The sequence below is a fragment of the Sycon ciliatum genome, chromosome 1 (genome assembly GCF_964019385.1).
Source record: "Sycon ciliatum chromosome 1, ocSycCili1.1, whole genome shotgun sequence".
Lineage (NCBI taxonomy): Eukaryota > Metazoa > Porifera > Calcarea > Leucosolenida > Sycettidae > Sycon > Sycon ciliatum.
The window spans coordinates 65,597,309-65,615,304 of NC_088643.1; the positions used below are offsets into that span (position 1 = coordinate 65,597,309).

The 17,996-nt window shown below is 45.7% G+C and overlaps 1 protein-coding gene across 1 annotated transcript; it reads left to right on the forward strand.

Moving 5' to 3' along the window:
- The first annotated feature begins 188 nt into the window (after positions 1 to 188).
- LOC135804913 (exocyst complex component 5-like) lies at positions 189 to 15,534 on the forward strand. The gene is made up of 21 exons (XM_065318888.1): positions 189 to 432; positions 1,620 to 2,021; positions 2,237 to 2,434; positions 2,874 to 2,938; positions 3,215 to 3,243; positions 4,265 to 4,377; positions 5,000 to 5,044; positions 5,471 to 5,524; positions 5,758 to 5,844; positions 6,400 to 6,482; positions 6,779 to 6,889; positions 7,225 to 7,311; positions 7,594 to 7,702; positions 8,242 to 8,350; positions 8,494 to 8,617; positions 9,210 to 9,296; positions 9,964 to 10,069; positions 10,462 to 10,618; positions 11,167 to 11,225; positions 14,008 to 14,112; positions 14,546 to 15,534. Exons 1-21 carry the CDS (start codon positions 406 to 408, stop codon positions 14,633 to 14,635), a joined length of 2,247 nt encoding a protein of 748 aa, XP_065174960.1. The 5' UTR covers positions 189 to 405; the 3' UTR covers positions 14,636 to 15,534.
- Positions 15,535 to 17,996: the final 2,462 nt, after the last annotated feature.

Below are 17,996 nucleotides of genomic sequence, written 5' to 3' on the forward strand. Positions count from 1 at the left end.
CTTGGATGCTTGATGAATGATGACTTCATCAAGTAGTTAGTTTATGTCACAATAATATATTTTTGTGCTGCATGCATGTCATGACGATCATGACGTCGCGATCGCCGAGATATTATTGACACCATGGAGTACTAATTTTAGTACTCCCTGATTGAAACAGACAGTCGAGCGATGTTTCGCATAAACATCCGACCAGGAGAACACTTTTTTGGGGTTTGCTTCTTCATAAGATCAGACATTCAGTTTCTCTGAGTACTCTACACTCCGGCGATTAGTAACGTTTTGATATTGTTAGACTAAGGCAGGTGACTATGCAGCGGAGGAGCCAGTCCCTCAGCTGTTGAAATTAGGATAGGGTAGATTTGTCGCCGATTTTTGTAGGAAGGCTGTTTCACGTAGTGGAAAATGAGTTATCGTGAGCATGACTTCGAGGTAAGTGAATCCTTTTCCACATTTAGTAAAATAACCTGGCTTAGACCATTACCATTCTCAACATACATGTATTTCAGTACTGTTGTAAATTAGCAGTAGATTACTCGCAGAACTGCCAACTTGTATATCTGTGTACTCCAGATTATTCGTACAAATTCCCCCAAGTTGGTGATCTGACTGGTCTGAACACACATGTACCGTTCGCCAGGGCCCTTTCACATAGTGCTACAAGACACCGTCCATGACCCATGGAGTGCACCTTACCAATACCAAGAATTACTGGTATTTACTGCCTTGTATAAGCATAGTCATTATCATGATTGCGAGACGAAACAAATTTCTCATCACACATTACTATCACGTGTTCCTCGCCCACCAGCTCCTTACAGAACGTACCTGTACTAGAATAGTTTGGTAGCGGGGGTACATAAGCTACCGTCAAGACCCGAGAGTACATAACACTCCCAACAAGAATGTGCGACTCCGCATAGGTTTGCCATGAGCCTGGCGCAGGTGCACCATGGTGAAGTGCACATCTACAATGCATGTTCGACGTTCAAGCGTTAGTGATGAAATAAATGCTGCATGCACTGTTTTTGGACCTGCAAAACAACAAAATTATTCTCTCGAAAACTCCCCTTTCATGCAGAAAATGTGTGTGGATGACATCATAATGACATCATAATGACATCATAATGACATCACTATGACATTGTGCACATGGTCTATATGACCTTGCACAGTTACGCAAGTGGACGCATGAAAGTAGGGAGTCGTACAAAGCTTGTGCGTTTGTACAACTTCCTGGTGAACGTACGATACATGCAGGAAAGTTGCCTTGTACAAGGGTCCGCTCACTGCCTGAAAGGGCTGGGCAGCTTTCAGGCTTTCCGGCAGATCCTTGTATTTGTCTTGGAAAATTCTTTATAAATGTGACGTATAGGCTGATTTGTACCAAGTCTGAAGAGAGCCTCAGGCTGACCATGGACCACGCTGATGTACAAGAGACTGGACCGTACCACAGGTATACAGAACTGATTACGTGTGTGTGTGTGTGTGCACATGTGTGTGTGTGTGTGTGTGTGTGTGTGTGTGTGCACATGTGTGTGTGCACATGTGTGTGTGTGTGTGTGTGTGTGTGTGTGTGTGTGTGTGTGCATGTGTGTGTGCATGTGTGCAATTTCTAGGACCCATTTGATCCGGTGGAGTTTGTCGAGCACTTGATGCAGAGTGTTGTGTCGCGCCAGAGGCGGAAGGATGCTCTAGAAGTGGGTCCTAAGCGTGGTTCTAACACGGATCTAAAGAGCTCTCCGAAGTCTGACCGTTGGTCGCCAGGGACATCTCAAAAGCAGGGTGGGGAAACCCCGCCGGCTACAACTAGTCATGGCAAGAAGAAAGCTGAGCTGCCGTCAGCAGAGGTGGACTCGTTCGACCCACAGTCGTTGCTCTCGGCGTTTGACGAGGCTTTAGTTGACCTTAACGCGCTGAGCGAGCGGGTGGAGCGGCGAGTTGACAAGCTGATGAAGGTCATTCAGAAAGAGGAGGCAGAGACGAAGGGGGCAGTCAAGAGCGTTGAGAAATCCGTGGAGGTGAGTTGCCGTCTTGTGCCAGTATTTTTGTTGGATCAAGCATTAATGCATGCATGTATGAGTAGCTGTGATATCCTTGTGTAGTTGTTTGCTGCTCCGAACTTAAGTCTGCTCATTTGCCTGTATAGCTAGAAAGCTGTGTTCTGTATCCAGTGTTTCTGTTCTACTTCATCCAGCGTTTATTTCTGGGTTTCTTCGTCCTTGCTTCATTGCAGAATGCCAGTTCACAGTTCCAGGAGCTTGACGATCGCATCAACAACGTCGCCAAGAAGGTCGTTCATCTTGGTGACCAGCTGGAGGGTGTCAATGCAACTCGCTCTCGCGCCGAGGACGCCCTGCAGCTCATGGGCTACTTTGCCAAGTTCCACGACTCCGAGGAGGTCGACGATGATGTATTCATGGTGTCCAGCCGGGTGAGTTAACTGTTTTTTTACAATGGTCAGGCAGGGGGATGTGCAGTAAAACCTGCCCTAACAGGACGCCCTTGGTGCAGCGGAAGCTGTCCTGATATGACAGGATTTCGCTTGATCCAAGGACGCACGTTTGATTCGCAGCACTTTGGTGCATGGAATCTGTCCGATCAATGCAGGATTCTGCTTGCTCCAGGGTCCGGCAAACACAGGTTTTACTGTATAAGAAATAATTATGGTTGTGGGTATTGAGTGTGTGCAGACAGTCACAACTATGACTCCCTCAGTGTGGAAGCAGTCATTTCTACTTGAGCTAATAAAAGCTGCTGCTGCGTATGTGTGTATGTGTGTGTGTGTGTGTGTGCGTGTGCGCGCGCTTGTGTGTGTGTGTGTGTGTGTGTGTGTGTGTTTGTATGCGCGTGTGCGCGTTTGTGCTGTTTAGATTCACGAAGCTGCACTTATCATGCATAAACTTCATCTCATCGCATTAGAACTGCCGCAGGACAGGTAAGCGTAACTTTGGTGTTGAAAGTTTGGCAGCAAAGCTGGAATCTGGCTGGAAGAAAGGGGTTTGCTGTGCAGACTATGCAAGAAATCAGCACTGGACCATGATGTGTTGTGATACTCAGTGTCATCTCTAGTATGATCAGTGTGATGGTGGAGCTGTACATACATGTACATCATGTGATATATCAGCTCCGGCGCTTCAAGTTTTCTTGCCTGTTCGATGCGGGTTTTGACTGTTTTTCGTGCTCTGTGCGCCTTGTCTCCCGTTCTTTGCAGGTTTCTCGTTGCCAAGGAGAGAATTGCTTGTAAGTTGTTGATTCACAGGCTTCCTCTTGGAACTTGTTGGTCTCAGTCTGTTGGTAATGCCTACTAGCATATGGTATGGAGGTGTCAGGTCGTTGAATGTCTCAGTACTCCCTGTCAGTTTTGTGCCGTGTTGCCACACTCTCTGACTGTGTATGATCTAGTTACTTTGTTGGACAGTTAGTCATAACTCGTAACTTATTGTCCTTGTTTGTTTTTTCATGATTATGTTGGCTCGCCGTCCGAGTTAAATACAGAGGACTGGTTGAACTAGCCGCGCGTCTTTCTTCAGTCTGTGTAGTGTGTGTAGTACGTTGGTGTCAGTTGTGCTACAATGTAGGTGAAATCTGAACCCAAGGTGTGTCATTATTGGCACCCAGGATTTTCACGGCCTGTTGATGCCGGGGGGGGGGGGGGGGGGGGAAGTAGTGAATGCTGCCGGGCATGTATCATGCTGCATTGAGACTCTTTCTGTGTGCACCAAGTTCATCTGACATGTGTGTAGAGGTGAATAGACTGCCTTCACATGTATAAAATGTAATACAGTGATGTATTGGGAGCTGTTTTTGGGCGAGTATAAATAGCACATGCCCAGCTTCTACACCACTTCGTTTTTCCTGATAGTGGTCGTAGACAGAGATGCTGAAAAGAGTTTTAGTGAACTGCAGCAGCACGATTTGAGTTGTGATCGTTAGCGGCCATGGGTGTAGCTGGTCCCCCTTTGGGGGGGGGGGGGGCTGCACGACCGCATATGTGTAGGATGGCTGGTGCATGTCATTCATGGTCATTACGTGCATGCTGAAGCTAGGTCAAAATTTTTAGGGGGGGGGGGGGGGGGGGGGGGGGAGGGGTGCTCGCCCGTGCCCCGTGCGAGCTACACGCCTGTCTAAGCCCATACCCTGTGTGCATTGGGCACTGGATGTTGGATTTCACCTAGCTCTACTGTACATTGGTGTGTGTGTGTGTGTGTGTGTGTGTGTGTGTGTGTGTGTGTGTGTGTATGTTTGCTGGCTGTGGCTGCAGATAAGTATGTGGCAGTACAGCGGACAGTTGTAAAGCGGTTTGAAGACGCTTACGCTACGACCAATGTAGAGGAGATGAAGCAATGTGCCAACACACTGCTGCCGTTTGGAAAGGTAATTGGCACGATCTTTTCTCCAGTTTGCTGTGCCCGTGGTCAGTTGTGTGTATGTGCAAGTGTGTGTATGTGCAAGTGTGTGTATGTGCAAGTGTGTGTATGTGCAAGTGTGTGTATGTGCAAGTGTGTGTATGTGCAAGTGTGTGTATGTGCAAGTGTGTGTATGTGTCACTGTGTGTACATGTACTAGTAAATGCCCACGCATGCACGAGTGTGTGTAGGCCCCACAATCATATGCTTGTATATGTGTGTCTGTGCATGTGTGTCTGCGCATCTATTTGTCTGCAATGCATTTATTTACGAACTAAGTAAGAGTGCACTTCTTTAGCTTTTTTAAGTATGATTTAGCTGGAGCAGTGCATCCAATCGATCACAGCTATTCTGCTCTACAGCATCGTTCCTCAAGATTCTGAGCTTTCTGTTTGTCTTTCTCTTTATCATCATCCTGAATGGCACAAGTGAAGTAGGCATCCCCGCTTACATCGCGATAGTGCTTATAATAATAATAATAATAATAATACTGCTCTACTATGCACATCTTCACACTAGTTTCTGCACTATTAACGTTGATGCTGAGTTACTGGTGTTGTTTTGTGTGTACTCTCCCTGTGTTCTAATAGGGATATGAGGATTGTATGTCCCGATTCATAGAATTAGCACAGCAGGTGAGTTGGAAGTCTTAGAGTGCCTTGCTTTGTTGCGTGTTCACTGTTTGGTTAGCACAACACTCCATCATCGACATTGTGTCTTACTTGCAGGCCCCGTGCACTGCCATACTGGGGATTACATGTATATAGCTTTATGTGTACAATCAGTGAATGAAGTATTATACTGTGTGTTGGATGTCTGATGACAGTTCTAGTGTGCATTGGCACAGTACTGGAATACTAACATTGATCTCTCTCAGTGCTTGTGTTTTACCTACATGTACATGTAGCTCATGTGTAGTGTGGGGCAAGACTATTTTGGAAAGAAAGCCAGTGCAGTGTGGACTTCAAGGAAGCTACTGTTCTGTCCCAATGTGTGTGTGTGTGTGTATGTGTGTGTGTGTGTGTGTGTGTGTGTGTGTGTGTGTGTGTGTGTGTGTGTAGGGTCAGTTTACCGGTAAAGACATCTTTGCCGACATTGCATCAGTGGTGAATCGCGTAAGTTCCTGGTGGGATACTGCGTTTGTAGCTGTGTTCCCTGTATTGAAGTATTTTCTAGGTGTGTCTTTACAGCAACAAGAGGTAGTATGGCATGCTGTTGTGACTGCCACTGGTGACTTCCTCTTGATTATGCTGCCTGTCTTTGTTGAAAAGGGTTTTTTTATGATACCACAAGCATGTGCTCAAGTACAGGGTAAGATTGAGTCTTTGTCTTCCGTGTTTTCATCCAGGTATCGGACCTGATATTGAAGATCTTCGAGAATGCTGAAATCGTTTTATCGAAATTTGTCAGCAGCGTGTACGCCAAGCACCTTCAGGTCAGTTTTATGCTGCTGTGTTCTGTTGTTGGGCATATGTCTCTTACTTACTGAGGTGAAGCTGCTGTTGTTGGGCATATGTCTCTTACTTACTGAGGTGAAGCTGCTGCCAGGAGACTTAGAGTGCCTCAGCAATTCTGGGTAGTGTTGCTGCCCTGTCTGAAAAATAATAAATGTGTGATCCTGTACAAGAACTGCTTTCTGTGCGGACTTCAATGGTTTGATTGTACCCCCCCCCCCCCCCCCCCCCCCCGCACACACATACACACAGAAATATACGAACTTAGCAAGCAAAGGCAAGTCAGAACCGGTAGTGAAAGTCCTGGATAATCTAAAGTTCCCGGTGAATTTGAATCACTGGTGTCCTGGTGAATGTTGCAGGAAGATTGGCCACCTATTTCATTATAAAATCGCGATAGTGACTTCATTGCTTTGTTGCTTCCCAGTTGCGTTACGTGCATTTTCAATGTTATATTTCTGGATTGCCATTGTCAACAAGCTGTTCAGCTTAGCATTCGCCTCATTCACATTATGCCTGTTGTTCTTTCTCTACAGAAACATATCATTGCACAGCTGAAGAAAGTTCGCGAACCAGACCTGGAGGTTTATCTCAAAACGCTGAATGAGCTGTACATGAGGTGAGAAGCGAGGTGCTTTTCTGATATTGGGTATTTTTCCCCCTTTGGTACATGTACAACAGGTCTCCACGCGGTGTGCTGACGTCACCAGGCTACTTCACAGTATACAACTAGTGTTGGTGTTTGGACACGTGAGAGTCAGCGACCAGGGTATTCCCCTTTCACGGTGATTTGTTGTTCAGCTGGTGAGCATGACCTGCCACGTGTTTTTTTTAAGAACTCACTGCGGAATTTCTACAAGTTATTCTAATTCCTGTGCTCGTGTTTCCTGGTGCCTGTGTTTGTATGGGATTTAGGACTACAAAGCTGTCTTCGACATTGTCCAAGTGCAAGATGGGCAACGACTCGGGATTCCTGACTCGCATGACGAAGAGTGTCTTCAAGCAGCATCTTGAAGACTTCATGACGTGAGTGTGCATTGTTCAGTGTATTCGGGTTTGGGCTGCTGGATCTATTTCACAATGTCATCGCCATGACTTCGATTGCATGCGTTCTATTCGGTCCGTTCTTTCATGAATAGTGTTGTAGTCTGATCCATTCTCTTGGTATTACTTGTTCGTTCCTTTTAAAGTTGAACATGAGTTATCATCTGTGATTCATAACGTGTGAATAGCGGTGTCGTCTGATCCATTGCCTTGTTGTTCAGTTACAGTGTAAGTAAGATCTAATGGTGGGTCCCAATTTGAGCTTGTTGTTGTTGTTGTTGTTGTGGTATTTGTGTGTATGTGTGTCTGTTCCTTAGTGTTGAGCTGGATAACTTGACCGAACGCTGCTCTGGTGTTCTTAACGAGCACAAGGACATCATTGCACAGAGGAAGGCGGCCACAACGTAAGTGATGGCATCATTTTTATGTATGTGTTGGTTGAACTTGGTTTTACTACATTCATAATTGTCATACTGCCGGAGTACAAGCATTCCCCATGTGGTGTGTTCCAATTACTCTTACCGGACTTGTCAGGTGCCATGGGATCTATGCAGTATACAGTGTACTTTGTGCAGCCATGGCTGGTGCAGTGGGTAGTTGCGGAAACTAGGTGTTACCTGTTCTGTGAGAAGAGTCGGTGCTTGTTGTTTTCATGCGACACTGTACACTGTTGTCCCGCTCTGTAGCGGTCTTCGGCGGAAGGCTAACGACGACGTCTGTGAAGACCTGGTGTCGCACGAGCTGGCGGCCACAATCCTGCATGAGCACAAGGCCGCCATGCTACGCTGTGCTAATGTAAGAATACAGCATGGGCCCCAGTGCCTATGTGTGCGTGATGATAATGTGTGCTAGAGATGTGCAGCGGTATGGTTCCTTACTGCCAGTAGTCTTCCATACCTGTGCTTTGAATATTAGTTTGCAAGGTACAGTGTGACAGAGTACTAGTATACAGGCAGGGGCAGTAGGGCTGAACTTTTCATGTGTAGCCTAAAAGTGATTTAGCCCTCGAAAAAATAAATGCGCTGAACATGTGTAGCCTTACAGTATCCAAAGCAGTGCCATGTTCTCCTATTGCTCAAAGCATGCATGTACACATTGTACAGGCTACTGGTACTGGTTTCTGACCAGGTTACTTGGTCATGGTCAGATCTGTGCCACCTTCTAGTGCTTTTCTTCCATTGGTCTTGCTGGTATGGGGTTTCCCCACTACAGTATGATGTTGAATGACACGCCGTCATGAACGTCTCGCTGATTTTGGAGTTTTGACTACTGTTGTTGAATGACACGCCGTCATGAAAGTCACCGTGTTCGTGCTCTGGCTGCTTTATGTGTAGCTGTCGGCACCGACCGAGCTGCCGCAGAATGCTGCGAAGCTGTTTGATGCGCTCATGGACAGTCTTGTCAATCAGCATCTGATGCCCGCCGTTGAAGTTGGCCTCAATGGTAAGTACATGTAGGGTGATATTGGAATCCACTTTGCTACCTTGAGCTTGCTTTCGTATGCATTCTGTGTGTGACTTGGCGAGTCTCTGTTGGTGGTGAAATGTTACACTCTCTGCTTTTGATACCGCACCACTCCCCTGCAGCATTACCGTCAGCTGAGCCAAAGAACCCGCCCGATATCTCCTTCTTGCGACTTGTTGAGAACACGTCCAGCATTATACAACTACTTGAGAAGCATTTCCGTGACTTTGTTGTTCCTGCTGTCGGGTAAGTCCCATGTTTGTACCATGGGGGGGGGGGGGGGGGGTAAAGTTGGACACGTTGGGCCAGCATAATGTTGTATTGTTCCACTTGCGTATCATTGAAATCTTGAAATGTCCGTTGTGTCGTGGCAATGTGCGCCGTGCTAAGGTTGCGAGTAACCCCCACTCATGCTGAGCACACATGCAATACCTGTACACTGGCACGATTTCAATGTGTTCTGCTACGCGGACTCTAAGCATTCTTGTAATCGTAAAAAGTAACGTTAGCTCGTTCGCGTTACCACCAGCTATACAATTTTGTTGAGAAACACAACCAGCGTAACCAGCTTATGTAGGAAGTTTTGCCTGTGCCAGGCCACCGCCATGCCTGATTATATCAGGGCAGCAGATACAGCGCCTAGTGGCAAGCATGCTTCTACAATACAGTATACGACTATAATGTACTTGTAGCAAAGGACAAGGTTAATCTTCCAATAAGAGAGTTTCCCGCTTGGGTGCTTGCAATTTTTCCACATAATGTACAGTACAGTAGTATTTGCTCAGTTTTGCTGGGCTGACATTTGTCTTGTATTGTGCTTGCCGGTGTCGTGTTCCAGCTCTTCTCCCATCCATGCTGACTGTCTGCACCAAAAGAAAGAACTCTTCCAGAACCTGCAGGGCAAACTGGACACTGGAGTGGACAGGTAGGAGTGTACAGTTTGGTGAAGCTGTGAAAACACTTCTTCTGCACTGGTACATTGGGTCATATGCGTTGTATACGTTTACATACGTCTGTACAATGCGTGCTTGCACTTGCAGTAATATGAAGACTACATGAAGACTACATCGGTTGATGATGTACCGTAAAAGTCCGTAAATAAGTACCTGCCCGAAAGAAATACCCCTTCATTCTTTTGGCTCTGTCTGTTGAAGTCAAGTCAAGCCCGAAAAACATACTGCCCGAAATAAGTACCGGTACGATGCGCACATGCAGCATGTAGCATGTACGTCGACATGAAAAAGACTTCTGCACTACACACAAGTCAGGTCCGAAAGTTTGTTCGTGCCCGAAAGTCAGTACCCGCCCGAAAGTTAGTACGGGTGTGGTCACTAAATTCGAAAGTAAATACGTACTTATTTACGGACTTTTACGGTAGTGACTGGTATAGTGTGGACAGTTGGCTGGCTGGCTGCCCGTGTGTGTTGGTGTAATCGTTGTGCATGCGCCGTCCAGGTGCACCATTCTAGGTTTTCACTTGACCTGCCATTGCAACCACACGGGTCTTGACCGGGTTGTTGTGGGTTATGTGTGGATGTGCATGTCTGTGTGTCTATGTGTGTGTGTGTGCGTGCGTCATTGCCTCTTGACAGGTGCATCTCGGCACAGGCTGGCTATATCCGGTATATTCTGAACAACGAGCAGAAGAAAAGCGATTTCCGACCAGAGGATGGAGCTGCAGCACTGGGGTTCACTCCGGTAGGGTTAACGGCATACTTTGCTTGTGCTTTATTTCTGGGCTCAAAGACTCAAAGCCGCGCTTTTTTCTATGAAAAAAATTAAAAAAACATTCACGGTTCGCTTGGGACTCGGCTAGACTGAATTTTCAGCATCCGTAGGAACGCCACCACCCTGCAAAGATCTACGAAAAATCTAGCCTAAATCACCCTTGCGGCTTATGCCCCGAACATTCATTTATACAAACAAATGGAATGTGAAATTGTCCTGCCGAGAGGGAATGCATCTTATAATTCTTATTATTCTTATATCTGTTGCGTCTCCGGCCCCGGAAGATAATACATGTACATGTATGTTGCCTAAATTCTCGTACCTGTGTGATTGTCGTGCTGCCTGCTGCGCTGTTCTTCCAGGCTTGCAACCATGCTGCGGCTTATCTGAACGCACAGCTGCAGCGCATCTTGCAGTGCGTTGATGGCAAAAACCTGCAGGCGTGTCTGATGGAGTTGGGCACGCGATTCCACCGTGTGCTGATCGATCATTTGCAACAGTTCACCTACTCGTACACAGGTAAGTTGGGTTTAACATTAATTTTTTTTAAGCACTGTTCACGTAAAACTCAGTTAGATGGGTTTTCCGCATCTGTAGGAACACCACCACCCTTAAGGATCATGCGGCAGGTACAGCTCCTAAAGCGGTGGGAGAGTAGACCAGACTCACCACCAAAGTGGTCAAAGACCCAAAATCCCATTCGCTGCATCCACGTTTCCCTTGTGCCACGCCACAAGTTCCCGATAAACTGTGGTTCGTGGCACGGCTATAATTATCCCTCTGCTTCCAAACAGGACTTCAACCTGGTACCCTCTGTATCTCAATCATGGTCTTAGACCATCCTACGAACTATGCCTGCCTGCCAGTAAGTTGGCGTTGTAAGGAGGAAATAGTCGTATTCCACAATAGGTGTCATGTGAGCTTGCTGGTGAGAAGCCAGCATCGCTGTTTTCACCATTCTCAATCATTGTTATTTCATCATACATGGTGTGTGTATATGTGTGCGCGTGTGCCTGTGTCTGTGCGTACATGCATGCATGTGTGCTGTGCTGGTTTGGACTACACAGGAGGAATGGTTGCCATCTGCGACATCAACGAGTACAGGAAATGCATCAAGAAGTTCAAGGTCAGTGAGAATAATTCTCCGCTCTCTCTCTCTCTCTCTCTCTCTCTCTCTCTCTCTCTCTCTCTCTCTCTCTCTCTCTCTCTCTCTCTCTCTCTCTCTCTCTCTCTCTCTCTCTCTCTCTCTCTCTCTCTCTCTCTCTCTCTCTCTCTCTCTCTCTATCTCTCTCTCTCTCTCTCTCTCTCTCTCTCTCTCTCTCTCTCTCTCTCTCTCTCTCCTCTATCTCTCTATCTATCTATCTCTATCTATCTCCTTCCCTCCCTTCCTCCCTCCCTCCCTCTCTCTCTATCTCTCTCTTTCGCTCTCTCTGTCTCTCTCTCTGTCTGTCTCTCTCTCTGTCTGTCTCTCTGTCTGTCTGTCTCTCTCTGTCTCTCTCTGTCTCTCTCTCTCTCTCTCTCTCTCTCTCTCTCTCTCTCTCTCTCTCTCTCTCTCTCTCTCTCTCTCTCTCTCTCTCTCTCTCTCTCTCTCTCTCTCTCTCTCTCTCTCTCTCTCTCTCTCTCTCTCTCTCTCTCACTGGTCGGAAGATCCACTTTTCTGAGGTACTGTATGTGGGGCTCCGTTTATTGAGGTGCGTTGAAATTTATTTTCTTTATCTTATTATTTCTTTTCTATAATTTCCCCATATGAGTTCCTATCAGTTGCTGTGAACACCTTGAGTGGAGAGCGCTTGCTCGAGCGTTGAACCCGGGTTCTTAATCCACCACACCCAGTTCGCAAGGCTGGGCGGGGTTGTGAGCAGGCTTTCATTTCATCTGTTCTTATTGTTTCTGCTTTTCATCTCATTACAAAAATTCGGCGCATTTTTTCTCCATCTGCGCATAAAATCTAGACTGACAACCTGCTTGTTAAATCATGCACCTGCTTTCAGGCGTAAAAACCCTGTTGTAGAGGTCTCAGTCCTCATTTGTTAGACTTACCTGTCTTTATAAATGTAACTTTCTCTCTCTCTCTCTCTCTCTCTCTCTCTCTCTCTCTCTCTCTCTCTCTCTCTCTCTCTTTCTTTCTTTCTCTCTACTTTTCTTTCTTGGTTGTCCTTGAAGTGTAATCCATCACGTGACTATATGTTCAACTTATGGTGTTTTACGTCAACCATGACGGCTACAATGGCCAACCAGACCACAACGAAGTTGGGGCCAAAAAGAAAGTTTATTTCTTTCACGTGAAAATATATACAGGGGCCATTTTTACGAAAAATGATTTATGTATACAAAAATGCATGTACGAAGTCACTACATTACACCCCCACCAGAGATGAAGCCGAGAGCAGTTGCTGAAGAACGCCAAACGGAAAAAAAGATCTTGGAAAGGAAAGGAAAGAGTGAGCGAAGAGTATAAAGCGGAAAGACGGGAAAGAAAAATACACTGTACAAAGAGAAAGACTGTACAAAGAGAAAAAATATGCGCTGCATGTGGAATACCGTTGTATGACACGTGGACACAAGGTCCGAAACAAGGTAGAAAATGCAGGAAAGGGAAAGAGGAAACATGCGTGACAGAGGTGGAAGAACGTGTCAGAGGCAGTCCAGAGAAAGAAAATAGAGAAAAGAACAAGGAAAAACGTACGCGTGACAGAGGAGGACGGATCTTGATCTTGTCAGAGGCGGCTGCGGGCTAGGAGATCTTGGCGGTTGATCGGCGGATCGGTGGATCGGCGGACCGGCGGATGGTGGGCTGGTGAGGTCGTGGGCTTGGGCGCCTGCTCAATCTGGGCCGCGGAGGTCGAAGGCGCGATGGCCTGCTCCATGCCATCCATACAGCAACTCCGACTCAGCGCAGTGTCAGGGGTCACCAATTATGGTGTTTTACGTCAACCATGACGGCTACAATGGCCAACCAGACCACAACGAAGTTGGGGCCAAAGAGAAAGTTTATTTCTTTCACGTGAAAATATATACAGGGGCCATTTTTACGAAAAATGATTTATGTATACAAAAATGCATGTACGAAGTACGAAGTCACTACAAACTGACCTGGTCAAAGCTGGTTGTCTTAGGGGCCGTCCGTAAATATCGATGTTTTTTTAGAGACGATATTTGTTCATATCTCCCCAGACCCTCCCCCCTCTAATACGAACATGCGTACATTTATGCAGTGGACCGATATTTTTTATATTGAACGGTTTGTGTGTACAGGTACATGTACCGTATTTTTCCGGTTGTAAGTCGACCTTTTACGACTTAAATTTTTTTTAGTTAAAATAGAAGCAGAAAGGGTGGGGGTCGACTTACAACCGGGATTCGACTTATAACCGGGAACTATACAAAAAATGACCTGCACTGCATTCACGGATGCACCATATTTACACATTTTTGCCAGTTTATTGGCCTTTTTCAAGGATTGGGACGTTATATCCTCCAATAAGGAATGTTGACATGATTTGTTGATGTGTTAGTACCAGGAGGTGGTTAGTAGTGCTTCTTTGGGTGAAAACTTTAAAACACAGAATTGAGACCTCCAGATAGGGGGGTCGACTTATAACCGGGGTCGACTTACAACCGGTAAAATACGGTAGGTACATAATATGTGCTGCAGGACTGTAGTAGGAGTACAAGTCACAAGGTTCAAGTGCCTGCATGCTGCATGGTGCACGAGCCGCGACAAGCAAGTACAAGGTGCATACCTAAAAATAGCGTATGTGAAGATCGATATTTTTTCCGCCAAAAGCAACGAACAGCGTCAACCCCCCCCCCCCCCCCATACGAACGAATATCGTCTCTAAAAAAACATCGATATTTACGGACGGCCCCTTACTCATGTCCTTTTTCTAATTGTTTTCATTCCTCAGGTTCCACTTCTAGACACCCTGATGGAAGTTCTACACTCACTCTGCAACATGCTGATCGTCGCACCGGAAAACTTGCGTCAAATCATGTCTGAAGAAGCAAATCTGGTGAGCACCGAAATGCAATTGCTTGTACCTCCATTGCATACTGTACAAAATTGCACAAAAGCAACTACTGTAAAAGCAGAAATTTTTGGTGGTGTAATATTTTCGGTATTCTCCAAAATCAGCAGTTCGGTAGAGGGAAATTTTCGGTAAAACCCGTTTTCCAGGTAGGTGTACTAGTACTACATGTATACAGTATCGGTTGTACCGACGTTTTCGGTGCGTTTTATTATCGGTAAACATTGTCGGCACCGAAGTTACCGAAAATAAAACACCACCGAAAATTTCTGCTTTTACAGTAAGAGCAGGAATGCAGAAGTAACCTGTACGGAGCTGATATTGAGATTCCCATACATTGTGTGACTGGTAGGAGATAGTTTAGTGCCTCATTCCATGTGTTGTGTTTCTTGTGCTCGTGTCTGCCATGCGTTTACAGGCTAGTATCGATCGTCAAGTCGTGCTGAACTTCATTCAGCTCAGGGTTGATAACAAGTCTGGTAAATTGGCCAAGATACTCAACTTTTAGCTTGCTAGTCCAGCCTTGAGATGGCCGGTCATGGGGCAATGTGTGCCTGCTCGCCATCTTCTGTACATACTTCATGTTGTTAGTGCTGCTCTTTCTCATTCTCCGTCTGTCTGCCTGCACAATGTACATAGAAACGGACCGTGTTTTCATAGGACTTAGTCACTTAACCCAGCAGTTGATTTACTCCTTCCGTGTACATATTATGTTTACGTGTCTGTGTAACTGTTGCTGCACCTCTCCTATCCCATGTCCTTGTCCAAGTCTGGCATCGCATGTCCTTGTCCAAGTCTGGCATCCCATGTCCTTGTCCAAGTCTGGCATCGCATGTCTGCGTGTCCATCATTCCTTGTGTCGTGTAATACGCTGTTTTCCCCTCTTTGTCTGTGGGTGTCCGGTGTACTTTGAACTTCTGGAGAAGTGCTGGAGCTGGCATCTTCTGACTAGGAGAACATGCCAGCATCTGTAATTAACGGCACGCGCAATTTGCTAATATCAGCCTTGTCCGTGCCTGCAATGGCCACTTTTCTCTGCTCTTCTTGCACCGCCGCCTTATACTCCATTACAGTTGTAGTATCCTGGTTTGAATATTGCCACCTGGAGGCCCGGTCGCTAAGTCTGTGGATGAGTCATGGCAAACACCCCCTGCTGCTTCGCTTCGCTGCTGTGCTCCTTGTTCTTCGTCGTATCAAATGTTTTATTATTCTCTTCAACCTATAATTATTATTATGACACAGGATACTCACTGTTTTCAGCTGGCCACGGGCACGCTAGAACACACCGCTGCTATATTATTCTGTATAGTTTCTCAACCGTTTTCTGTTCATGATTTCGACCGTTCCTTCAACACTAACTTCTTGATATTGAAGTACAAAGTCGCAACCAAGTGTTGCACAGTCCAACCAACCCACTCACTTGCTGTTGTCGTTATTATTAGCTATCTATACTTACTCTTTATTCCACCTTGGCTCTGTGCCAAGAAAGGATGATTGTCTTTTGTGAAAATGTTCAGTCTCGATTCACTGGCTGCATGGAGAACAAAATAATAACCTACAGTGCTGCTCAATGAAATCCAGTCGAGTCATTCAAGCACACGTAGATCTACGGCGTCAAGAGTTCATGCATGTACGTATGGGTTATAATATTAATGCACTCTCTAGCTCTTGGCATAATGAATGTATCTCAGGTGATCATTTTTAATTACACATGTTCAGGTCTCAGGATGCACTAGTAGCACCACTACACTTATACTAGTCCAAGCATACAGTATTGCCACCAGCTGTGTCGACTCGGGCAGAGGCGTGTCTCTGCCAATACTTTGCATGCCATTAGGCTATTTGCTCTTAGTCTTTACCGTTAACGTTGTTTACTCATCATGGACATGGAAATGGTTTCTGGAGTCGGATGATCAGCAATATTAAATTTTTATCCTGCAATCCGCGATATTCATGTTAAAACAAAATGGCGTCACGATTTATTGAAAGTGGTATACAGTCAACTTCGCGAATAACGACTGCGGATATAACGACAATTCGCGAATAACGACCAAATTTCCATGCCCAGAGAAAGGACCCATCTAACTGTTTACATTTAACTTCGGATATAACGACTATCTGAATAACGACAATTCGCGTATAGCGACATGCTTTTAGTGCCCCCAGGTCATATTCACTGCTTGAATAACGACTTTCTGGGCTTTTGACAGCTATTTCAAGTACCTGTCATGCAGAAGTACCAGAACCTATGGTGATGGATATAAAGGCACACATGCAAGAAAATACAGCCAATGGGGGGGGGGGGGGGGGGCTTTTTCTTCCTTTTTTATGTTGGCTTCAAAATTGTTGGATTTACCAGCACACCTACATGACATGTATATGTATACAATGTACAGTGCGTATCGGTTATAGCGTGGTCGTGTAAAAGAATATACCGGTACTGCCTACAAGAATGAACGCTCATGTTTTCATAATCATAACATGGATTTCAAGTGCACATTAATTTTATTCTTACAAGCAATTTTATCCCATAGTAGAATATACCGGTCCTAAGAATGGACTTTGTGTCCCGAAACATGCCAGATTAGTACAAAGTGTATCGCCTGTAGTAATTACATCTGTCCATTTCCGTTCTGATCTGACTCTCGTTGCGTCGTAGTGCTGCAGATTCCAATGTTGTGGTCATGTAACCCATGTAATTGTTGCATAGCCACATGGTAAGCCTATGGGACTATGACCAGCCACATGCACAGAAGTACTGCGTTGCATGTACGATGATCTTCCTGCCCATGCGCATATGCATTATGATATGCCACACTTGATTTATCGTGTGTAAGAAATATCGGAAATAAGAATAGAAAGTCGTTTTTCAAACACCCACGCTATAACCGATACCTACTGTACATGTAGTTGTACATGATTGTACAGTAATCATCATACATGTAAATGTCTTTGGCCCTGTAGATGGCTCAAAAAGGCATATTTTTCAATTGATTTCCCTTGCATATTGAATTTTTAGTTCCTTTCACTGCAATATGAAAATAAAGTACACATTGACATAGAGCAAGAAAAGAGCTTCATTTTGATAATTATGCATGTCATACTATACAAAATATGGGTTCACATACATTCAAATGGGACTTCGGTTATAAGGACACTTCGCGAATAAGGACACTTTTCTGATGCCCCGCCGAATGTCGTTATTGGCGAAGTTGACTGTAGTTGGTGAAACGAGTGTTCAAACCCATTTGAACTTCATACTGTTCGTCTTCTTTTTGACATGCTCCCTTTCCATCGTCCTTAGCTTTTATTTGTTGAGAGCTGTTTTGGCTTTCTCCTATACCTCTGGGGGATGCCAAGTGATGGTTTTGAGAGGCTGGTGATGGCTGTGAGCGAGAGTTTGCCGATCGGCGTTGTCCTCGCTATAGCGATGAAAATACTAGTTACTGCGCACCTGGCACATATCACAACACGTCGGAGCGTCCAGGAGCAAAGGAATCTTGGGTTTTCACTGGAATCTAGTTCCTCCAGCATCGTGTAGCCCACCGTCGGTGAATGGCGGTCCAGAAAGGTCGAACCTGGTCTTCTGCAGCATCTCGCAGTCCTCCGAGGCACACTGAATACGCCTGTCATGTATTCTACAAATAAAAATCACGAAGTAGTGGACTTTACAGTGATGAGTCTATCCTGTATGCTGCAAAAGACGCAGGAAATGTGACTGGTGTCTGTACACTCAGTGACTGGACGCCAACACCCCAGTCTTCTCCTGCAGGATCTGTTTGACATTGACATTATGCAGTAGGTCGGCATTGACCTGGTTTGGCAGCTATCGTTATCGTATCTGCCTGGTTGGATGTAGCAGGTTGGTG